This window comes from Ammospiza nelsoni, chromosome 6 (genome assembly GCF_027579445.1).
Source record: "Ammospiza nelsoni isolate bAmmNel1 chromosome 6, bAmmNel1.pri, whole genome shotgun sequence".
NCBI lineage: Eukaryota > Metazoa > Chordata > Aves > Passeriformes > Passerellidae > Ammospiza > Ammospiza nelsoni.
This window is the reverse complement of record NC_080638.1, coordinates 55,205,417-55,223,155: the sequence shown is the minus strand read 5'-3', so window position 1 is coordinate 55,223,155 and position 17,739 is coordinate 55,205,417. Positions and strand designations below refer to the sequence as shown.

Genomic DNA, 17,739 nt, shown 5'->3' with positions numbered 1-17,739 from the left:
GGAGGTTGTGCTATTCCCACATCCCCCATCAGTACTTCAGAGTCACAGGAAGAAGCTGATAGGACTCAAGGGGATGTCCACACAGCTACCTTGCATTAACAAACTAAACCTAGACCTTTCTCAAGGCATCTCAAGGGCCACTCTCCCCTTCTTTATCCTTCCACTGCCACCTGACCCTTGTACAACTTCATCACCTTGAACAACTTCATTACACAACAGAGACAGTTCTAAATGGCAGCTCCATTATCTAACACCACCAAAAACACAGCTATAGACTCATGCCTATAGCACCTTTCAAATTCTTCCTCTGCATAAGGTATCACAAAAGAACAAACTCATCCAGATTTGAAATAGTAGCAGCCATTCAAATTCAGAGGAGTTAACTCAGTTGTCTCTTTTCCAGGCTAACAGGCCCAGCTCCCTTTTCTCTTAGCAGAGATGCTCCAGTCCCCTCACCATCTTCACAGCCCCGCCACAGACCCTCCCCAGGAGCTCTGTGTCTTTCTGGAACAGAGGAGCCCAGAACTGGACACAGCACTCCAGATGTGGTCTCACCCAGGGCTGAGCAGAGGTCACCCCTCCCTTGATCTGCCAGCAATGCTCTTCCTGATGCAGCCCTCAATACCATTGGCCTTCTTGTTCACAAGGGCAGTGCTGTCTTGTGGTTAACTTGCTGTCTACCAGGACTCCCAGAGCTGTTTTCTGTAGGTCAGCCCCCAGGTCTGCACTGGTACATGGGGTTAAACCTTCCCAGCTGCAGAACCCTGCACTTGCTTTGGTTGAATTTCATTATGTTCCTCTCTATCCACATATCCAGCCTGTCCAGGTCTTGCTGGATGACACAGCTGACACTTTGTGGTACCAGCCATTCCTCCTCAGCAAACTTCCCAAGGCTGAGCACTGTCCCTCCATCCAGGGCATTGATGAATATGATGAATTAAACTGGAATCAGCCCTGGCTACAGGGCTCCAGGTAGACTCTGCATCACTGATCACAACCAAGGTCCAGCACAGCACCTCTCCTCGCTGGCTCTTCTGTCATTTGGAGAAGAAAATTATCATTAACACATTTCAGGAACCTCCTACATTGCTTATGCCCTGCTGTGTTGTCCCTCATGAGGACCAGGATTTCTGAACATGAGGTTGTTCCTGCCTGTCTTTGGAGGACCTCACCCACTCATTCTTCCTGGTTGGGCAGATCACTCTCTATAATGTCACTGTGAAATTATCTCATCGGAGTTTTAAAGTTCTATTTATAAGTCTAGTAATCCCATCATTGATTACAGTCACTGTATTCAAATTATAAATCCATTAGCTGCTCAACAATGAAATAAAATCAATAATGCACGTAAATGGGAAAAAAGGAAGTTAAATGCATACATTAATGTCACTTGAAGTAGTGCTATTTTATGCACCATCTCTAACAAAACTGTGTCACATCATTAGCAATAATGTGAAAAATCTTTTTCAATTAACAGAGCTGATTTGATGCTATGTTCACTAAAGTGGCAATCCATTCCATTAAACACACACATATGAAATGCTTGAAATATCTATGAACTCTATCCATACATCATAAATTCTCTCCTAAGTGCTGAAACACAAAAATAGATACATCATTTTCTATTTATGCTTTTTAAACCTCCTGTCAGAAGCTGCCAGGCAGGGCACTTCAGTGACTCTAGCAAGTAACAAAGAGCACCAATTTTTGCCCCATGCTCAGCCACAAAACAAGAGGAGATGTTTTCACCAATGCTTGTACTGTGCACATCTCTCAACCATCTGAAGGCCCACACCCTGAACATGCCGGAAAACAGCCTGTTGAGAAAATGTCAAATTCAAAGCAGTTTCCAAAAAAAAAAAAAAAAAAAAAAAAAAAAAAAAAAAAAAAAAAAAAAAAAACAAAAAAAAAAAAAAAAAAAACAGATTATGTTCAAATACCATTCTACACAGGCAAGACAACAACTGGGCAATCCTACCTGCACACCACAGCTGTACAAATCAGTTCCTTTCATGCACTACACAGACACCACTGCAAGACTTTCCCCTCCACCCTCCTGCATACAACTAAGGTCTGAGCTCAGCATGAATTTATTTGGTTTCTCTGCTGCATTAACTTCTGAAGCCAAAGGGCATTATTATTCATCTGCAGCCCACCCTTAACCCATGTAGCCCCTGCAATGGTAGCCTTGTAAAAGCTGCTCTTTCTCAAATCTTGGATGACACCACTTCTGAGCTTCAGCCAAAAGCATGAACCTTCCCTGTATGGCAGCTTCTAGTGCTGGGGTGGCATGAGATGCCCTGATTATCAGTTCACCAGAGGATTTGTAGTGGAGCAAATTCAGAGTATAAATGGTCCAGCAAGAAGCAAGAGAAGCTGAGGGGAGCAAAGTGAACAGAAAAGGCCAAAGAAACAAGTTCAAAGGCAAGAGTAGAAAATTTGAGTATTTGGGGTATTTTCTGTAGCTTATGTACATTTGCCAGATGAGATAATGCACTGTGGGCCAAAGGTAAATCCAGTGGATTATCATTTCCACATAATCTCTAAAGTCTGCTTGTCTTACATCTATCTCTGATGAGTTACAGGTGAAGTCTGGGCAAACATTCCTTATTATTGCCTGTTGACTTCAGTTGTCAACAGAGGCATGTATGGACTTGTTTCCTCATGAGAGCTGTAACAACAACTGCTTAGCCTGGAGGGGTGAAAGATCAAAAGAACTGCTTTCAGGTGGTAATTTGAGCCACAAGAGGGTCTGAGTCCTCAAATGATTACCCTGTCCCACAACTGTAAAACCAACACTATGGTGGAAGTGTCAAACACAATAAAAAGAAATTCAGTCCACACCCTCGCCCAAGAAAAGTCTCATTTCCATCTTGTAGCCAATAACCTCTTTTAACTCAGTATTTTTCCTGTATCACTCTGATACCTGGAAATATGTTAAAAAGTAACCTCATTTTCACCTTATCACCCTACACTGGGGACAGTCTAGAATAAGAGAGCACAAAGGTCCCATCAACTACACAAAGCAGAGGGCTGTGCTTCCAGCTGCACATTTAAAGCTGAATTGCCAACTCTTCCCAAGGCAGTCTGCTCCCTGGCTGCTGGGGCAGGGTCTCCCTGGCAGTGGCAGTGTGTCCTCACACAGCTCCCCTCCCTCCTCTGCATGTGCAAGGCAGCAAAGCCCAAAGCAGGGCATCACTGCCCAGCTGACATGCAGCAGCCACAGCAAAGGGCTTTCCACAGGAACATAAATTAGGTTAGTATGAGAAGGCATTTAGTAACCTGGACCAAAAGGTTTCCTTCTGCTGCCGAGACTTGTTATGGAGAGTGACCAACACTTTTTTTTTATTTTTTGCCACTCTCTTTTCCTTTATTTATTTACTTCCTCTACAAAAGCAGTGAGACCAGCACTACTGGAGCTAAAGAGAAAACAGAAGAGCCTCTGTGCAGTCCCTGCCTCACCATCTGTCTGACATTGACTTCTTGAGGATCAAGATGTTTTACGTGGAGTCTGAGGAATGTCCCAAAACTCAAAGACATCCATATGTCTCACGGACAAGATTTATGGTCAATGTACTGTATTTTAATTGTTTCATTACAAAATATATTTCCCACATTGTATTAATAAAAGGTCACTGAGAAAGCTATCAAGTAGGGTTTTTAAAATTAATTTAAAAATCCACTTGGCATGACATTTATCAAAGTAAAAAAAGTAAATGCTGGAAAGTAAATCTTGTCATTGTTCTGTTTTCCACAGTCAGCTTTTTATTGCATCTTTTAAACAAAATGTAAGTCACCCTTGCTATAAACAAACAAAGAGGCTTTAAGGAAAGTCAACAGAGGCTGAACTACTCTCAGACAAAATCATCTGGTTTAGATTAGGGTAAGCAGAAGACTTACTCAAACTACAGGAAAGCTTGAATTGTGACTAAAATAACTCAGAGGTTTTTCACATAAGACAAATAAACACAACTTCTTTAACTTCAGAGTCTGTGCACCCATTTACATGTGCTGTGCTGTGGGTGAATCCTCCCTCTCTGAACTTCACAGACACAAGCAATAAGCTCAAACCTAAATTTAAATTTTTGAATACTCTCAGGAACATACATTTGATAATTTTGCATATATAGGCTTTAGAAGTTTTACTTAAGGCTCTTCAAACTTTTTAGTGCTCCAACTTTTTCAATTTCTTAATGGTGCCTTTTTTAATATATTTTTAAATCCACTTACAAATTGGTACGTGTTCAAGGAGCCACAATGCTTTGCCTTATAACCAGTGCCAACTGTACATATTCAAGTAAGAAATACAGTGTGATGAGGATCTCATTTTGTGTAAGATGAAAGAAAAAGCAATTTGCAAATAAGCCCTATTTCACTGAGATGTCTTTATAGCACATGGCATGGCTACTTTAGCACTTTTATGCAGCACATAACACTGCATAATAATAACACAGTCAATTTTAAATATACAGCAAGACCTCTTTCTTTCTACAATACACAATAAATGCAGATATTTCTAATAGGCATACAAGGTATTTTCAGTGGTTTTAATGTTCTACCTCTCAGTCAGATTCCAACACATCTGGGAAGCCCAAACTCCCCTCAGTCCTCTCCTTTTCCATTAAACTGGGTGGCAGTGCTTAGCACTGCTAATGGGTTATTTTTTATTTGAGTAGTAACCTTATAGTCACTTGTCAGGTCAAGAACTGAAAACATCAATATAAAAATATTTATTAATTACAGTTGTCAGGTGTCCAGCACAAATAAGCTGCTTTACCCAGAGTTATACCAGCTCCCTCCCCTGCACTGTGTTCACTGTCTGCTCAGACAACTTATCACTGCTGCTGGTGATTATTTTTTGTAATTTTTCACAACAGGCCACTTGGGTAAAGCAGCTGATTACATCTTCACCTTTAGCACCTTGGTTGCAATCCTAGGCTTCCCCTCCGTGAACCTTCCTCCACATCCTTAATTACTGTTCCTCTTTACAGCTCCCAAAGCCCATGGTTATTATTTTCATTTGAGCAGCACCCACACTACGCTTCAAACACACGTTCCTGTTCAAGAAATTTATAATCTATATAATGGATTTTTCACACTTGAACTCCAAACACATATTAAAAATTTACGATGTCCTACACTTCTGACCCCCAGCGTTCAGCCCAGAAGTGTTTTCACAACTGTAAGTGACATAACAAGGTAATACATGTGAGTTTAGGGAGGGAGATGAGAGGAATCTCTTTTTTTTTCCTCTCCACAGACAATTTCCCTACTGTCACTATTAGAACTAACCATGAATAAAAAATACAGATCCTGGAGAAATGTGTGCAGCTGCAAGGTCCCCTGAGCTTTGGCAGATGTACACTGGGGTGTGTTTTCACACTCAGAAGGCACTGGGGACACAGAAGGCTGCATCCAAAAGAGGATTCACTCCACATGACCTACCTGGGCTCCACCAGCACCAGCTGGAAGCCACAGGCACCCCTGGTGGACAAGGCAAGCCAACACAGACATCCAAGATGAGAAGGACAAAGCATCTCTTTGAAGTGCCTGTTGGTCTTCCACAGCCCCAAAGGAAGCCTCAGTAATCAGGTTATAATAAATACCTGGGGTTTTGACAATTAAAAATACTTGAGATGAACCCCAGCCTTTACTTTTGTCTTCCCAGATTTGCAAAATTAATCATGTCCACTTCATATGCAGCAGTGAGTTAAATCACTGGGAGGGTAGGCATTGGGTAGAAGCCTCCCACCAGGGAGTTCAGCACCTGTTTCAAGTACCCTTTGGTAAGGAAAAAAGGTATAAGTAAATACAGATCCCCAGTGAAACAGGAGTATTTACAGAGTGGTAAAAATAAATGGTGTCACAACCAAGAGTGGAAGCTCCCTGAGAAAAGAGCCATCTTTTACTTCTGCTTTTGTGCAGTATGTTGCCCAAATGGGGGCTGAAGTCTTCAAAATCCAGTCACACTTAATAAATAGTACATTCAGTGCTGTTCTTTCTACTGCAGTAGTCCTGCTCCAGAATTCCTCCAGCCAGACCAGCTTTGCTCCACAAGACAGGAAGTATTACTAAAGACAGACATCACTAAAAGTATGTGTATGAACAGTTCTGTTCTGGGTTAATCTCAAACTTAAACCCTGCCTCTAACTTCAGAAAAGAAAAGACAAAATTATCTCCCTAACTAGTAAAAAAAAAAAAAGTAAATAAACCAAATAAACTTTTCTAATAGGGAAGGAAGTTCAGATGTGAGAATCAATAGAACTGGGAAAATCCCTGTCTTTGAATAATTGTGAAATTATGTAAGATAAGCACTGGACAAGAATGTCCTGCAGTGGATACTATCCTAGACAAGGGCCAGACTAGCTGTTTCCTGGAATCTCTCCAGTCCTGTTTCCTTCAACACCTGTGATTCCTCAAGGGAAGAGCGTAGGGGAAGCACTTTCTGCCTCACCCACCCAAACAACTTCATCAGACACAAGGCCCTTAACAATACCCAAGGCAGTGGAAGAAATTCCAACAGACACAAGAAGCACCATCTGGAAAGAGATGCACTCACAGTCTGCAGTCACTACATTTGGGTTTAAATGAATAAAATAAATAAAGAGAGAGGAGAGATAAAACAACTGAAGACTAGCTTCTCTCCAAAAACTGCTTATAAATCTAAATGATCCTTGCAGATGACTGGATCATATCCAAGCTGCCTCCAACACTCACAGTGTTTGTCCTTTCCTTAAAGGTCACTGTTTTCCAGGCTACTGAGTTTCTTTGCACATTTCTAAATCACACTTAAGCTCTGCTGCATTATACACATTTTCCTTCACAGGGGTTAAATGAGGCAACAGTTTTATCTTAGAATAGCATAGTGGTTAGGGAAGACCACATCTATCAGTCAGCATGGTTAAGCAGGAAGAAATCTGCAGCTGGCTGTTACTGAATTATTTAGGACAAGAATAAGGGCAGACAAAGAATGAGTAGACAAATGGAAATACTTCTGCTTTCAGAGTGCAGGCTTCTTAGCCCAGCAGCCTTCCCATTTTTCCTTCCCTATTTCTGTGATATACAATAAACTTAGAAGGCAATTTAAAGGTAACATCAGATACCATACATGGCCAAACTGATTCCTAATGCATGGAGCAGCATTTTAGAGAAAAGCTCTCATAGCAGAAGTTCCTTATAAACCATGAAGAGCTGAATTGGCCATTTTCCCTTTTCTTAGCGAGTGACCTGATGTCAGTAGAGATTCACTGGATTTTAGTCCCTCAGAGGTGGAATTTATGTGAATTCACAAATTTCCTTAAGAGAGAAAAGTATGGGAGGGAGGAATCAAGCCTCCAAGCCTTTTCTGGAAGGAAACACAAGTCAGCCTGAAAAAGTAATGTTACACAGCAGCACTCAAATATTTATCTCTGATGATCTTGGAGCTCAACCAGCTGAAGCTATCGAGCAATATTAGGTAGTGTTTACATAGAACAGCACATAAGGCATCATGTTAAATTTAAAGCTGCTTGGCACCAAAATACCTGATCCCACAAGATCTGTTATGTCATCTTTAAGTGAAAACCTTTACTTCAAATTGTACACATCTCATTACTACATACACTCCCCCATTCACTACTTGAAAACTGGTCAGGAATAAATCTCAGTCAAAACCAGCTATGCACTGTATCTTTCTTCTTAGCACAGTCCCATTAGATAGCCACATAAAGAATTTGCTTTTAAAGGTAATGTGCACCTCTACAAAGCTTTTCCATTTCCCACAAGAGTTCTTACAATGTACAGAGAATACGGGGAAACAACATCAAGGCTGAAAATCCAAGTGCAGTGACATTTACAGGCATGTGGCTCTGAAGCAACCTCCTGAGCCCCTTCCTCAGCAGCAAACTGTTCTGCAACACATCTAAGCTGCAGATTAATGCTGTGCATCACAGCCCATCAACAGCAACTGCTGAACTGCACACAGAGTTAGAAGCTCTGCACTAGACTTGAGGGTCAAGTTTACCTTTGATATAATCCCATGAAGCTCCCAGAGCTTCATGTGTGACAAACTTGGCCTTTTGTGTTTTTCTAAAGGAGTTACCAGGTATGTGACAGACAAATAACATCACCTGCATACATGAAGCTAAAATAGGTGCAAAAACATCTGAGGAAAGGATTCCACCACGTGAGATAAGAAAGCAAATTCCTTGTGACATCTGACAGAACATCTTCCAAAGCTCTTTAACTCTTCAGAGCTTGAAAAAAATGGATTAGAATATCATGAGCTGATCTCCACAAAGATAAATATGTATAGATCTCAAATTTTATCTGTATCTCTCCGTATGTCCACACACATGCAAACAAAACCAAAGGAGCTGAATTATCAGAACTTACTAGACAAGCCTGAGGCAGGAAGCTGTTCACTCTGGAGATACTCCACATGCCCTCGAGGTACTGCTGAGCTTGGATGGTGACAGAGCTCAGGGCACCGCTGAGGCCGCTGGGGGCCACCGTCACTTGAACGCTGGAGTTGGGAAAGCCGCCCACGCCTTGAGACCATCCCAGTCCTTTCTTCCTCTCTGCCGCAGAGAAGAGACTGGGAGACTTCCCAGGCTGCCTGCCCACCTGCCCAGCAAGGAGGGGCAGGTCCCTCTGGGAAGAGACAGTGACCATCCTGGGTACCATGCTGGTCACTGCCGCGGCGCCGGGCGGGAGGTCGGGCATCTCCGGGTAGCTGGTTTGGCTGAGGGTGTGCATCATCTGGATGGCTTCCTGCTTCAGCTGGTTCAAGTGAGTGGCACAGGTTTCACATCTGCTCTCTCCTTCATTCCTGTTCTTCTGTAAGTAGTCAGGCACTTGAAGCTTGTCAAAAATTAAAGCTGATAATCGCGGGTCCTAAAGAAGTGAAGAAACAGGGGGAAAACATGGTCAGTTAAAGATAAAAATGAGAGGAAAAACCAAAGTTCTCTGATTTGCTCTCCACTCACGGAAGTACTTTAAATCTGTTCTGTAACTCTCAGCATTTTTCCTGCTGAATACCCTAACAGGCCCACAGTGGATTAATAAACCAAAAGTGAATTCATTTGTATTAGACCCAGCATGAAAATTATCATCAGAATTAAACAGTGGAGCTGCAGCGTTCCTGATAACTGCCCATTCTTCTAATTAACTCTCCTTTGGAGACATCTACAGCACCCGTGTTTCCCATGCTCAGGAACAATGTTAGTTGAGATGCTGAACCTACAAATATAACTTGATTCAAAGGCATACCACCATCAGAAACCAAGGGAAATTAGACTTGAAAGTATTTTGAAAAATTAATGCGTGACCTGGTAAATGTCCTGCTGCCCTTACCTTCGGAAATGATGAATCAAGGGGCATAAAAGCCAGTTTACATGGTGCTGCCCACAGGACTGTTATTTCTGATCTTTGCAACCCAGATGCTTGCAATATTCCCTTCTGCTACAGTTGCTTTAATGACAAATAGATTTGAGCCTACAGCCATGTGTGAAGGTGTGACAATGTGCACACTAAGACGCTGATTTAAAAGCAACACCTATTTAGTTTCCACAGAGCAATTCCCCACCAGCCCCTGGCTAGTTCATTTTAAGGCTGCTAAGACATTTTAAAACCCAGCACTGTGTTTCCACTTCAGAGATAGAGTTACCTATCTCCTGCAACACACAAACGCCCTCCCATCCCAGGCCTGCTACTGTAAAGATTAGTCAAGAGATTAAATCCAGCCCTGTCGTAAATCTGCTATCGAGCCTAACACCAGGCAGCAAAACTGACCCAACTTCACACACCCTCACAGAGCTCTCTAAACAATTGAGGTTTTAATGAAATCACAGCACAGCCAAAGGTTTATTTGTATAATTATTTCAAATGAAAATATTTAATTTTCTTGTTAATAAGTAGGACACACATAGCTGGTAAATCAGCCATCCAACATATGCTGGGGATATCCCCAGATTGGCACTTGTTTTTAAAAATGTATTACTTTATGCCAAGCTGCAATTGCTCTCTAGGAAATGAATGTCCTATTAGAAAACTCATTCTGGTTTTAATTACAATGCACATCAATAAAACTCTTTAAAGAAGTCTTGGCACTGGTACTTTGGCTTTGCTCTGAATTCAGAAAGCACTAAAATACTGCTTAACTTCTGCAGCAGTAGCACAGAATTTATCTCGTGTTCAGCTGTTGGACTACTCCTGCAATGGTTTTAATCTCTCACAAGACACAGTGCTGTGTGGATAGAAACCACTGTAAGTATATCTAGCATCACATTATTCCACAGCCAAAAGCCATTGATCAAAGTTGCTCTCTCTGCAATAATCTAAATTATTGTTTATTGACTTAAAATTAAAAATACTTCTGAGGCTAAGAAAAGCTTCTCCTGCCACTGGCTGAACAATAAATTGATTCACAACAGTGAATCGGCATAAAAAGTGAAGTGAAAGACACTGTTTCATTTTTGTCTCTTCTCTTTATTGAGGTTTGGATCCTGCTAAAAATGCCTTTGAAGTTGCACCATTTGCTTATCCTCACGAGGAGCAAATTCTTTCCCACCAAATCTCCCAGAAGATGGTAATACTAAATTAAGACACATTAGTCAGAAAAAAATAGTAATTAATATTTTAGAAACTTTTTTCTATCCCTTCAGCAGAAAGTGCTATTGGTTAGACTCAAAAAAAAAAAAAAAACAGAGACTCAGTGCTGCAAGCTCTGTTTAGCCTCGGGGAAAACAAAGGCCGTGCAGTCGATCTCCCAAGAAAAACAAACAGCACCGTGCTCAGTGCTCCTCAGAAACTTCTCCAAGGGAGGAGAGCCCTCTGAGCAAATACTTGCTGAGGCTGACACACAGCATCCATTCACAGAGCCCCAAAACACAGCACCTTCCAGCACTGGGTGCCCCATCTGCAGCAGGCACATCCCTGGGCTCACTCCTTTGATCCAAGCTGGGCACACAAGGAAGCACCTGCACGTCCCAACTGCAGGAGCCTCATCTGGCAATGTTTAAATTGCTATCAAATGTCAAAAGTTTCAAATAAGCAATTAAAGCGAATTACTAGGTGAAACAGGCTTCTCATTTAAAAGAAATTACTTCTTTTGATGTAAAGAAAATTAATGACCCCAATTCTAGCTCCATAAACACAGTTTACAGCATAAGGCAGATCAGAGTCAGGCCTGTCTCACAGTTACAAAGAAATCAAGGGGAAATAAAGGGGGGAACAAAAATAAATTTTAAAAAATATATATTTAGAAAATTACACAGAGCAAAGCTTATAGGCACATAGCATGCCAAATTTAAACCTCTTAAGTTATTTATAGTAAAAGAAAAAGGCCTCTCATTTCCAATGCTTATATTCTGCCAAGCTTTACAAGGAGCCTCTTAACCCACACATGCAGCCTCTGTGACCCCCAGCTGGCATTGTGGCCAGCCTTCTCCAGTTGGGGAGAACCTTCTCCACCTCAGTAAGGGCCCAGCTGGAGAGTTAGATTACTTTTATTTTTCCACTCTGAGAGACAAAAACACCTGGCTAATGGTTGGGCGTGAAGGCCAGAGGAAACACAAGTTACTGTTAAAAACATTAACCATGACTTAAAAGTTTAGCCAGCCTCATTAAAGAGGTTTTCCTGCCTGGTGACAATGCCTGGTCCTGGGGAGCCCCTGCTCCAGCAGCTCACACCCTAACAAGGCTGGGCTGGGAGTTACACTCTCGTGTTTAACAGAGGGAAGAAGTAAAACCTGAGTGACCAAATGTGTGACACACACGTGGGAGGGGTGAGGCAGCCAAAGCCATCCTTGCTGCAGCTCCACCAGCAGACAGGCCGGCCAAACAAAGGGGGTGTGCAAACTGCTGAGGGCAATGGCACAAAAATTAAACATACAAAACATAAGCCTCTGTTCCAAACACTGCTCCAAAACCTCTTTAGTCTGCTGTGCTACAAAGAACATGACTCTTTTGTTCCTCCACACCATAAATAAACTATGCTGTCTTTGTGACACCTACTTTCCAAATGCTCTTCTTTCCCCTGAACACGCAGGATAAGCAGAACACTGTGATGCTGTAACATTCACAGCTTCCCCTCCCAAAACCCTCATTTCAGACTCAGGTTGTTAACTTTTGCATAAAAATTTTAGATATTCAAACATCACAGACTGTTAGAATTGTAAAATAAATGGTCCCACTACGAACTGAGGAGCCCAGCAGCCCCCAGCAAGGTCAGGGCATGAGATAATTACATGTCCTTATATGAGGACAAATTTCCTGAATGCTTGAATTTACCACTGCTTTTCAGCAAGCAGTTCTTACAGGCACAAGCCAGCTGCCAACTGCTGCTGGGAGCTTAGAGACACACATGCAAACTGCCCACGGGAGAGGAGCTCACAGAAATGGGCTGCAAGTTCAGGATGGCAAATTTGGAAAACCAGGATTGTGCTCCAGCTAGAACACACTGGCAAATCACCCATTTCCTTCAGCACTGGAACATTCAGCCCAAAGCCTGCCTTCAGGCTTTACCTCTGAAACCAGGAGCAGGGAAAAGCAGCACAGGCTTGAAAGCACATCAGAAGTTGCTGCTTGCAACAGTGGGAAGGAAACAGTCTGTGTAATTGAAGTTTCCCTCTCTGATGCAAGAGCTCAGCTCTGCTGCCTCCACATGAGAGCAAGGAGGACCCAGCAGGGTCTCAGCTGTGGGGTAACACCACGTGCTGCATGTGGGGCACACAAACAAAACCCACATTTCACAACTGTAAAATATCACATCTCCAGACCACTGCCCTTGAAACTACAGACATAACTCACAGCAACTGGGACATGGCCAGAGGCCAGTGTCACCAAAAATCCCTGCTACAGCTTAGACACCAAAGTCACAGCCAGGTTTTCAAAGCATGAAACACCAAATTACCTTCCTGGACCTGAACTATTCTGAGAACTTGAAGCAGTTTGTCACTGATAAATGCATTTAAATTATTTTGAAATTATAGCTCAATCTGTAATTTCCCATGTACTCAGAGTTAGCAGTTAGATTTTCTGTTCAACTAACAAGAAAGAATAGAGAGGTTTTTCCCACTGAAAAAGAGAAACAAAGATACAAGCTTTGAATCTTACCTGCAGCTACTGACTGCTAACTCCCAAACTAAGCAAGAGAAGAGGAGGCAGCACAGCATCTGGATTCTCACTTAAGAAGTCCCTGCAGTAATACCCACCCATCTGTAACCTAATCCTTTCTGAGAGGAACTATGCACAGAGTGTGAACAAACGATGACGAACAAATGATGAAAAGTCAAATTGCCAACAACCACCCTCAGTAATTACCCACAATTTTGCCTGGCACTGCTTTCTGCAGTGAGAGTGTATCCAGAGCAGTATTCTGAATTGAATTAAAGTCTTGATATAAATATAATTTAAGAGAAAGAAGAAGCATTGAATGTCACATTGAAATATATAATTAAATACAGATTGAGGTGAACAACATTTTAAAAAGATGCTTTTGGAGAAAGGAATGTACTATCCCAGTGCACAAGAATCAATGTTAATGATTTTTTGTCTTAATTGTCCTTCCAGATCTCTGCCGTGCTGCTTACAAATTAGTTTTTATCTTACAAGACATTGTGAAATATTCCCTTGTATCTTCTATACTGACAAATACCTTGAAGGCTGATGTCTGCTTTCAACTATATAGCAGTCATTGTGAAAACAAACAAACAAAAAAAAGCAAGCACTATATTCAGCAAACCCAGAGAGCGTTCAATGCAATCAAGGGGAAAAAAAAAAAAAACAATTCTAATGATTTTTTTTTTTTAGAGAAGTTTCCAACTATCTGACTAATCTCAAGGGAGTGAAAATATGAGCTTTAAGTCTCCAAGTAACCCATGTTGTTAATTCATTCAGTCACTGACCTCATCTTATCAGAATATAAACAATCAAGGAAAAACAAACACATGAAGCTTTCACAAAAACAGAATTCACCTGAAGTCCCATCTCCTGGGAGTTAAGGGACTCCACTAGAACCTGCAGTGTAACTTCACTGTCCTTGAAAGCATTCCTCTGAACAAGCAGGAAAGCAATGCACATTTCCAAAGGGAGCAATATGTGCAGGAATTAGGAAAAAACATAGATACATTTTTAAGGCCTAATTCCATTTGGCCTCTTTACAGTAATGTCTCACTACCTTTAGGTGGAAGGTTAACTTAAGCCAGTGGGCTGTGGCCCTCCTCCCATTCTATCTCCTAGCAGGATTTCTTCAAATCCCACTCCCATTATTCTGTTTCCAGCCACAACCTGAGGTTGTGCACACAGACATATCCCCCTGACTCTACCCAACCCAATTTCTTTTCATCTCTGCCATCCCAAAGAGTTTGGAAGAAAAATAAAAATCCAAGCACATTTTCTTACTTATAAAAAAAATTACAGGGTATCTCTTGTAAACAGGGCCCATCTTTCTAAGAAAAGCCAGGTAATAGGATAAATCTGCTCCAAACCGCGTGACCCCGCACTAAAAACGACTGCGCCGTGTTCAGATATTGGGCAGCTCCACTGAACTCTATTTATTTCCATTTCCTGCCCACTTTAATGTACTTCAGTGGCCTGCAGTAAAGTTAAAGCAATAGGTGTCTGTCATAAAGATGAATGGTGCTATTGGAATGCATAATACAGTGGAAAGAGGAAATGAGAGCAATCTGGTTTATTTACATCTCAGGCTCCCATCAGCACCTCAGCCCACCTCCCAATGGCCTCAGCTGCCTTTCCTGTTATCTTGCTGGATAGTCCCCTGCAATGAGTTGGCTTTTAACCTCTCAGAACCAGAGGGGATGAGCTGATCTCCCAGATTTGCTTTCATGAGCTGGCAGAGTGCTGGAGCAAACAGCCATGCAGTGTGTTCAGTGCAAAGAAAACAAAATAAAGGTTGTGGTTGCCATTTAAATTAATTAAAAGACACAAGCAAAACAAAAGACCCCAAAGAGATCTGCTATCACCGGTAAATTTAGATCAACACACAGCAACCTGACTACTTCTGAAAAACAGTAATTACTGTTTCACAAAATATTACTTTTAATCTTCTTTCTTTACAATCTAATTAAACAGATATTTTACTTGCCTTTGCAAAATGTTTTTCTTAATTTCATCCAATTTTAACATTTGGTGTGTTCTATAAACTACACATCCAAACTAGTATGCAATTTTATGCTTATTTTTAATAGTGTATGACTTCATTTAAAATTTATGACTTTTAATTTGCATGTTTATTGTTGGTTTTAAGTAATCTTTTAATTTTCCCTCTTGGCTCTGAGGCTTACTATAACTTCACAATGTAAATTCAGTACTAATTTTGTTCATGTGAAAACACCATCTTCCAACACACGTTGTGTCTTTTTTAATTTCCCTCTTATTTCTTTTATAAACCTTCAGAAAAGAATTATCACTTGGAACAGCAGCAAGTATGTGTAGAAACAGTAGCATATCTATCACCACACAATACTTGATGTCTAAAAGCCTTTGTTTGGTTCTACTTTCAGAAATAACCACTTGGATGAAGCTGACTTTCAGAAATTCAGACAAAATCCGCTTACAGAAATTAGACACTTTAGTTTAAAAGATAGAGGTTTCCATCCCTAATTATTTTTTCTTTGAAACCAGGAAATAAATTTTGGTTAGCCTATGAGCACAGTAAATCAGATTATAAAAACTCTGCTTATTAGAGTCACAACTGCATAAAAAGTCACAATTTCTCTTTCCTCTTCAAAGCAAGCCAAGGGCTCATGGGTTAGAACAGCTACTTGGGAAACTGATGCTGATTTCATCACACTGAATGCCACCAACCCCCACATACAGTTTGAGTTCAGTGAGGCTGCCCAGATAATGGAATAGCTCTGAATTTCAGCATGGGGATGAAAATCAGAGCACAGCACCACTACACAGAAACATGCTGCCTTGTCAAAATGCCTCAGAAACACCAACTCTTAATAACATTTTATGGGAAACAAAAGGCTCTTCCTACTATTAGAAGTCAGTCAACACATTCTCTGTTTCCAGAATTACAAATTGCACTGTGAGCCTGGTGAAGAGAACTCCCTCACTGATGAACTCTGACCAGCAACCCAGCCCAGCCAGCCCAATGCCCTGGGAGAGGAGTCACGCCCCAGATGAGATCTTCAGCATCTCTAAATAAATGATCATAACTTCATTTGTCCCAGGAGAACCGTGCCCATTTGTATCAGACAGACCTCTGACGAGGGAGGTCAAGAACAGCTGGACACCAGCCACAGTGAAAGCAACTCTAACTTACAAAGACTGCATAGGAAAAAGAAAAAATTGCTTGGAACACCCCTCTGTGTACAAACCCTACCATTGCTTCAGCCCAACCACCTGAATCCAATTAACAGAACACTGAGCGGCAGAAGTTAGGGAGTGGACACATTTTCCAAATGAACATCATTAGCATAATGGAGATTTAAAATCAACTATGGAAACCAGCACTTGGCATTGGATCACACTCTCTCAGTGTCTCATTCACTTGTTCATTTTATCAATTACTTGGTAAATGAATACTTGAAGACCATACAGAAACGATTTAGCCTTCACAACCAAAAGGCTGCCCCATTGTGCACTCCTTGCAAGCTACAAATTACTGCACACAGTGCACAGTTAGCACACCAGGCAGTTTTTATTATTACAAAATTGGATTGCACTTATTCTTCACCTTAATTAAGTTTCACTGCCTCAGTTTGACTGCTTCACAAAAAAAAAAATTCTTGCTGAAAAATTTTGGGTTTACATTTTGAATTTAGGAAGTACAGCAGTGGAGTTGAGTTTTAACTTTTTCTCCTTGAATTAAGCAAGGGGAAAAAAAAGGAAAAAAAAAACCTAACAGTAATGAATAGTTAAGGAATGATGAAGAGCATCTGTAACTCCTCAACCACAAGCTGGCCACACTGTGCCTGAAGAGTCTGCTTCAGTTCCTTGGCTTACTAGGTGGCATGTATGAGACACTACTTCCCTGTCCAAGCTGTTCATCCAGCTTGGTAAAAAATTGCCTTCTAGATCCACTTGGGTAAGGAAAATAGGAAATCATTCTACTTTTAAGCAAAGATAACTCAAGAAAAACTATCAAAGGTAAGTGAGCACTGGCAATTGCTACAGAATGGTGTTGAGAAATTTTCTTCTTTTGAAAGTATCTAAAGAGCAGGTGAAAAACATCTGTGGGAGGTGATCAAGAGACAGATGACCCTATTCCACTGGAGAAAGCTGGATTACTTTTTAAAGATCTGAAGATCATTCCCCAGCCCTGTGATTCTAGTTTTGGAAAGATGAGTAACATAGCTCTGCACAGACTTGCTGCTTAGGTCCAAGTGCCACGGAGTTCAAAATACTGCTCTACTTAGTGTAAGTTACTGATAGTGACTAATAGGCATCTATCTTGCTCACAGCAAGTATTCCAACTTGCATCATCGCTACATTAATTTCATACCTCTTGTCCTTGTTGCGACCCTCTATACACTTTGAAAAATTCTTCTGTCAAATACAGCGACCATCACCACACCCAAAACTATCTTTTATTATTAATTATGCTACATTTATAGCCCACTTTCAATCTTCCTTTACAGATACATAGTATTGCTACATTTTGTTCCCTACAATTTCAGGGAGCAGCTTTCTAGAGCTGCCTAAATGAGATGCCTAAATTAGAGGGTGCAAGCCCAGCTACTCCCATCTGTCAGGTACAAGTGGTGTCCCTCAGGGTCTGTATTGGGA

The 17,739-nt window shown here is 41.2% G+C and overlaps 1 protein-coding gene across 1 annotated transcript in view; it reads right to left on the bottom strand.

Moving 5' to 3' along the window:
- Positions 1-17,739, bottom strand: part of KIF26A (kinesin family member 26A) — a 94,767-nt gene that overhangs the window by 55,010 nt on the left and 22,018 nt on the right. Inside the window, exon 2 of the mRNA XM_059474849.1 lies at positions 8,374-8,874. Within this exon, the coding sequence (XP_059330832.1) occupies positions 8,374-8,739 (366 nt within the window). The 5' untranslated portion in view covers positions 8,740-8,874. The remainder of the gene's footprint in view (positions 1-8,373; positions 8,875-17,739) is intronic.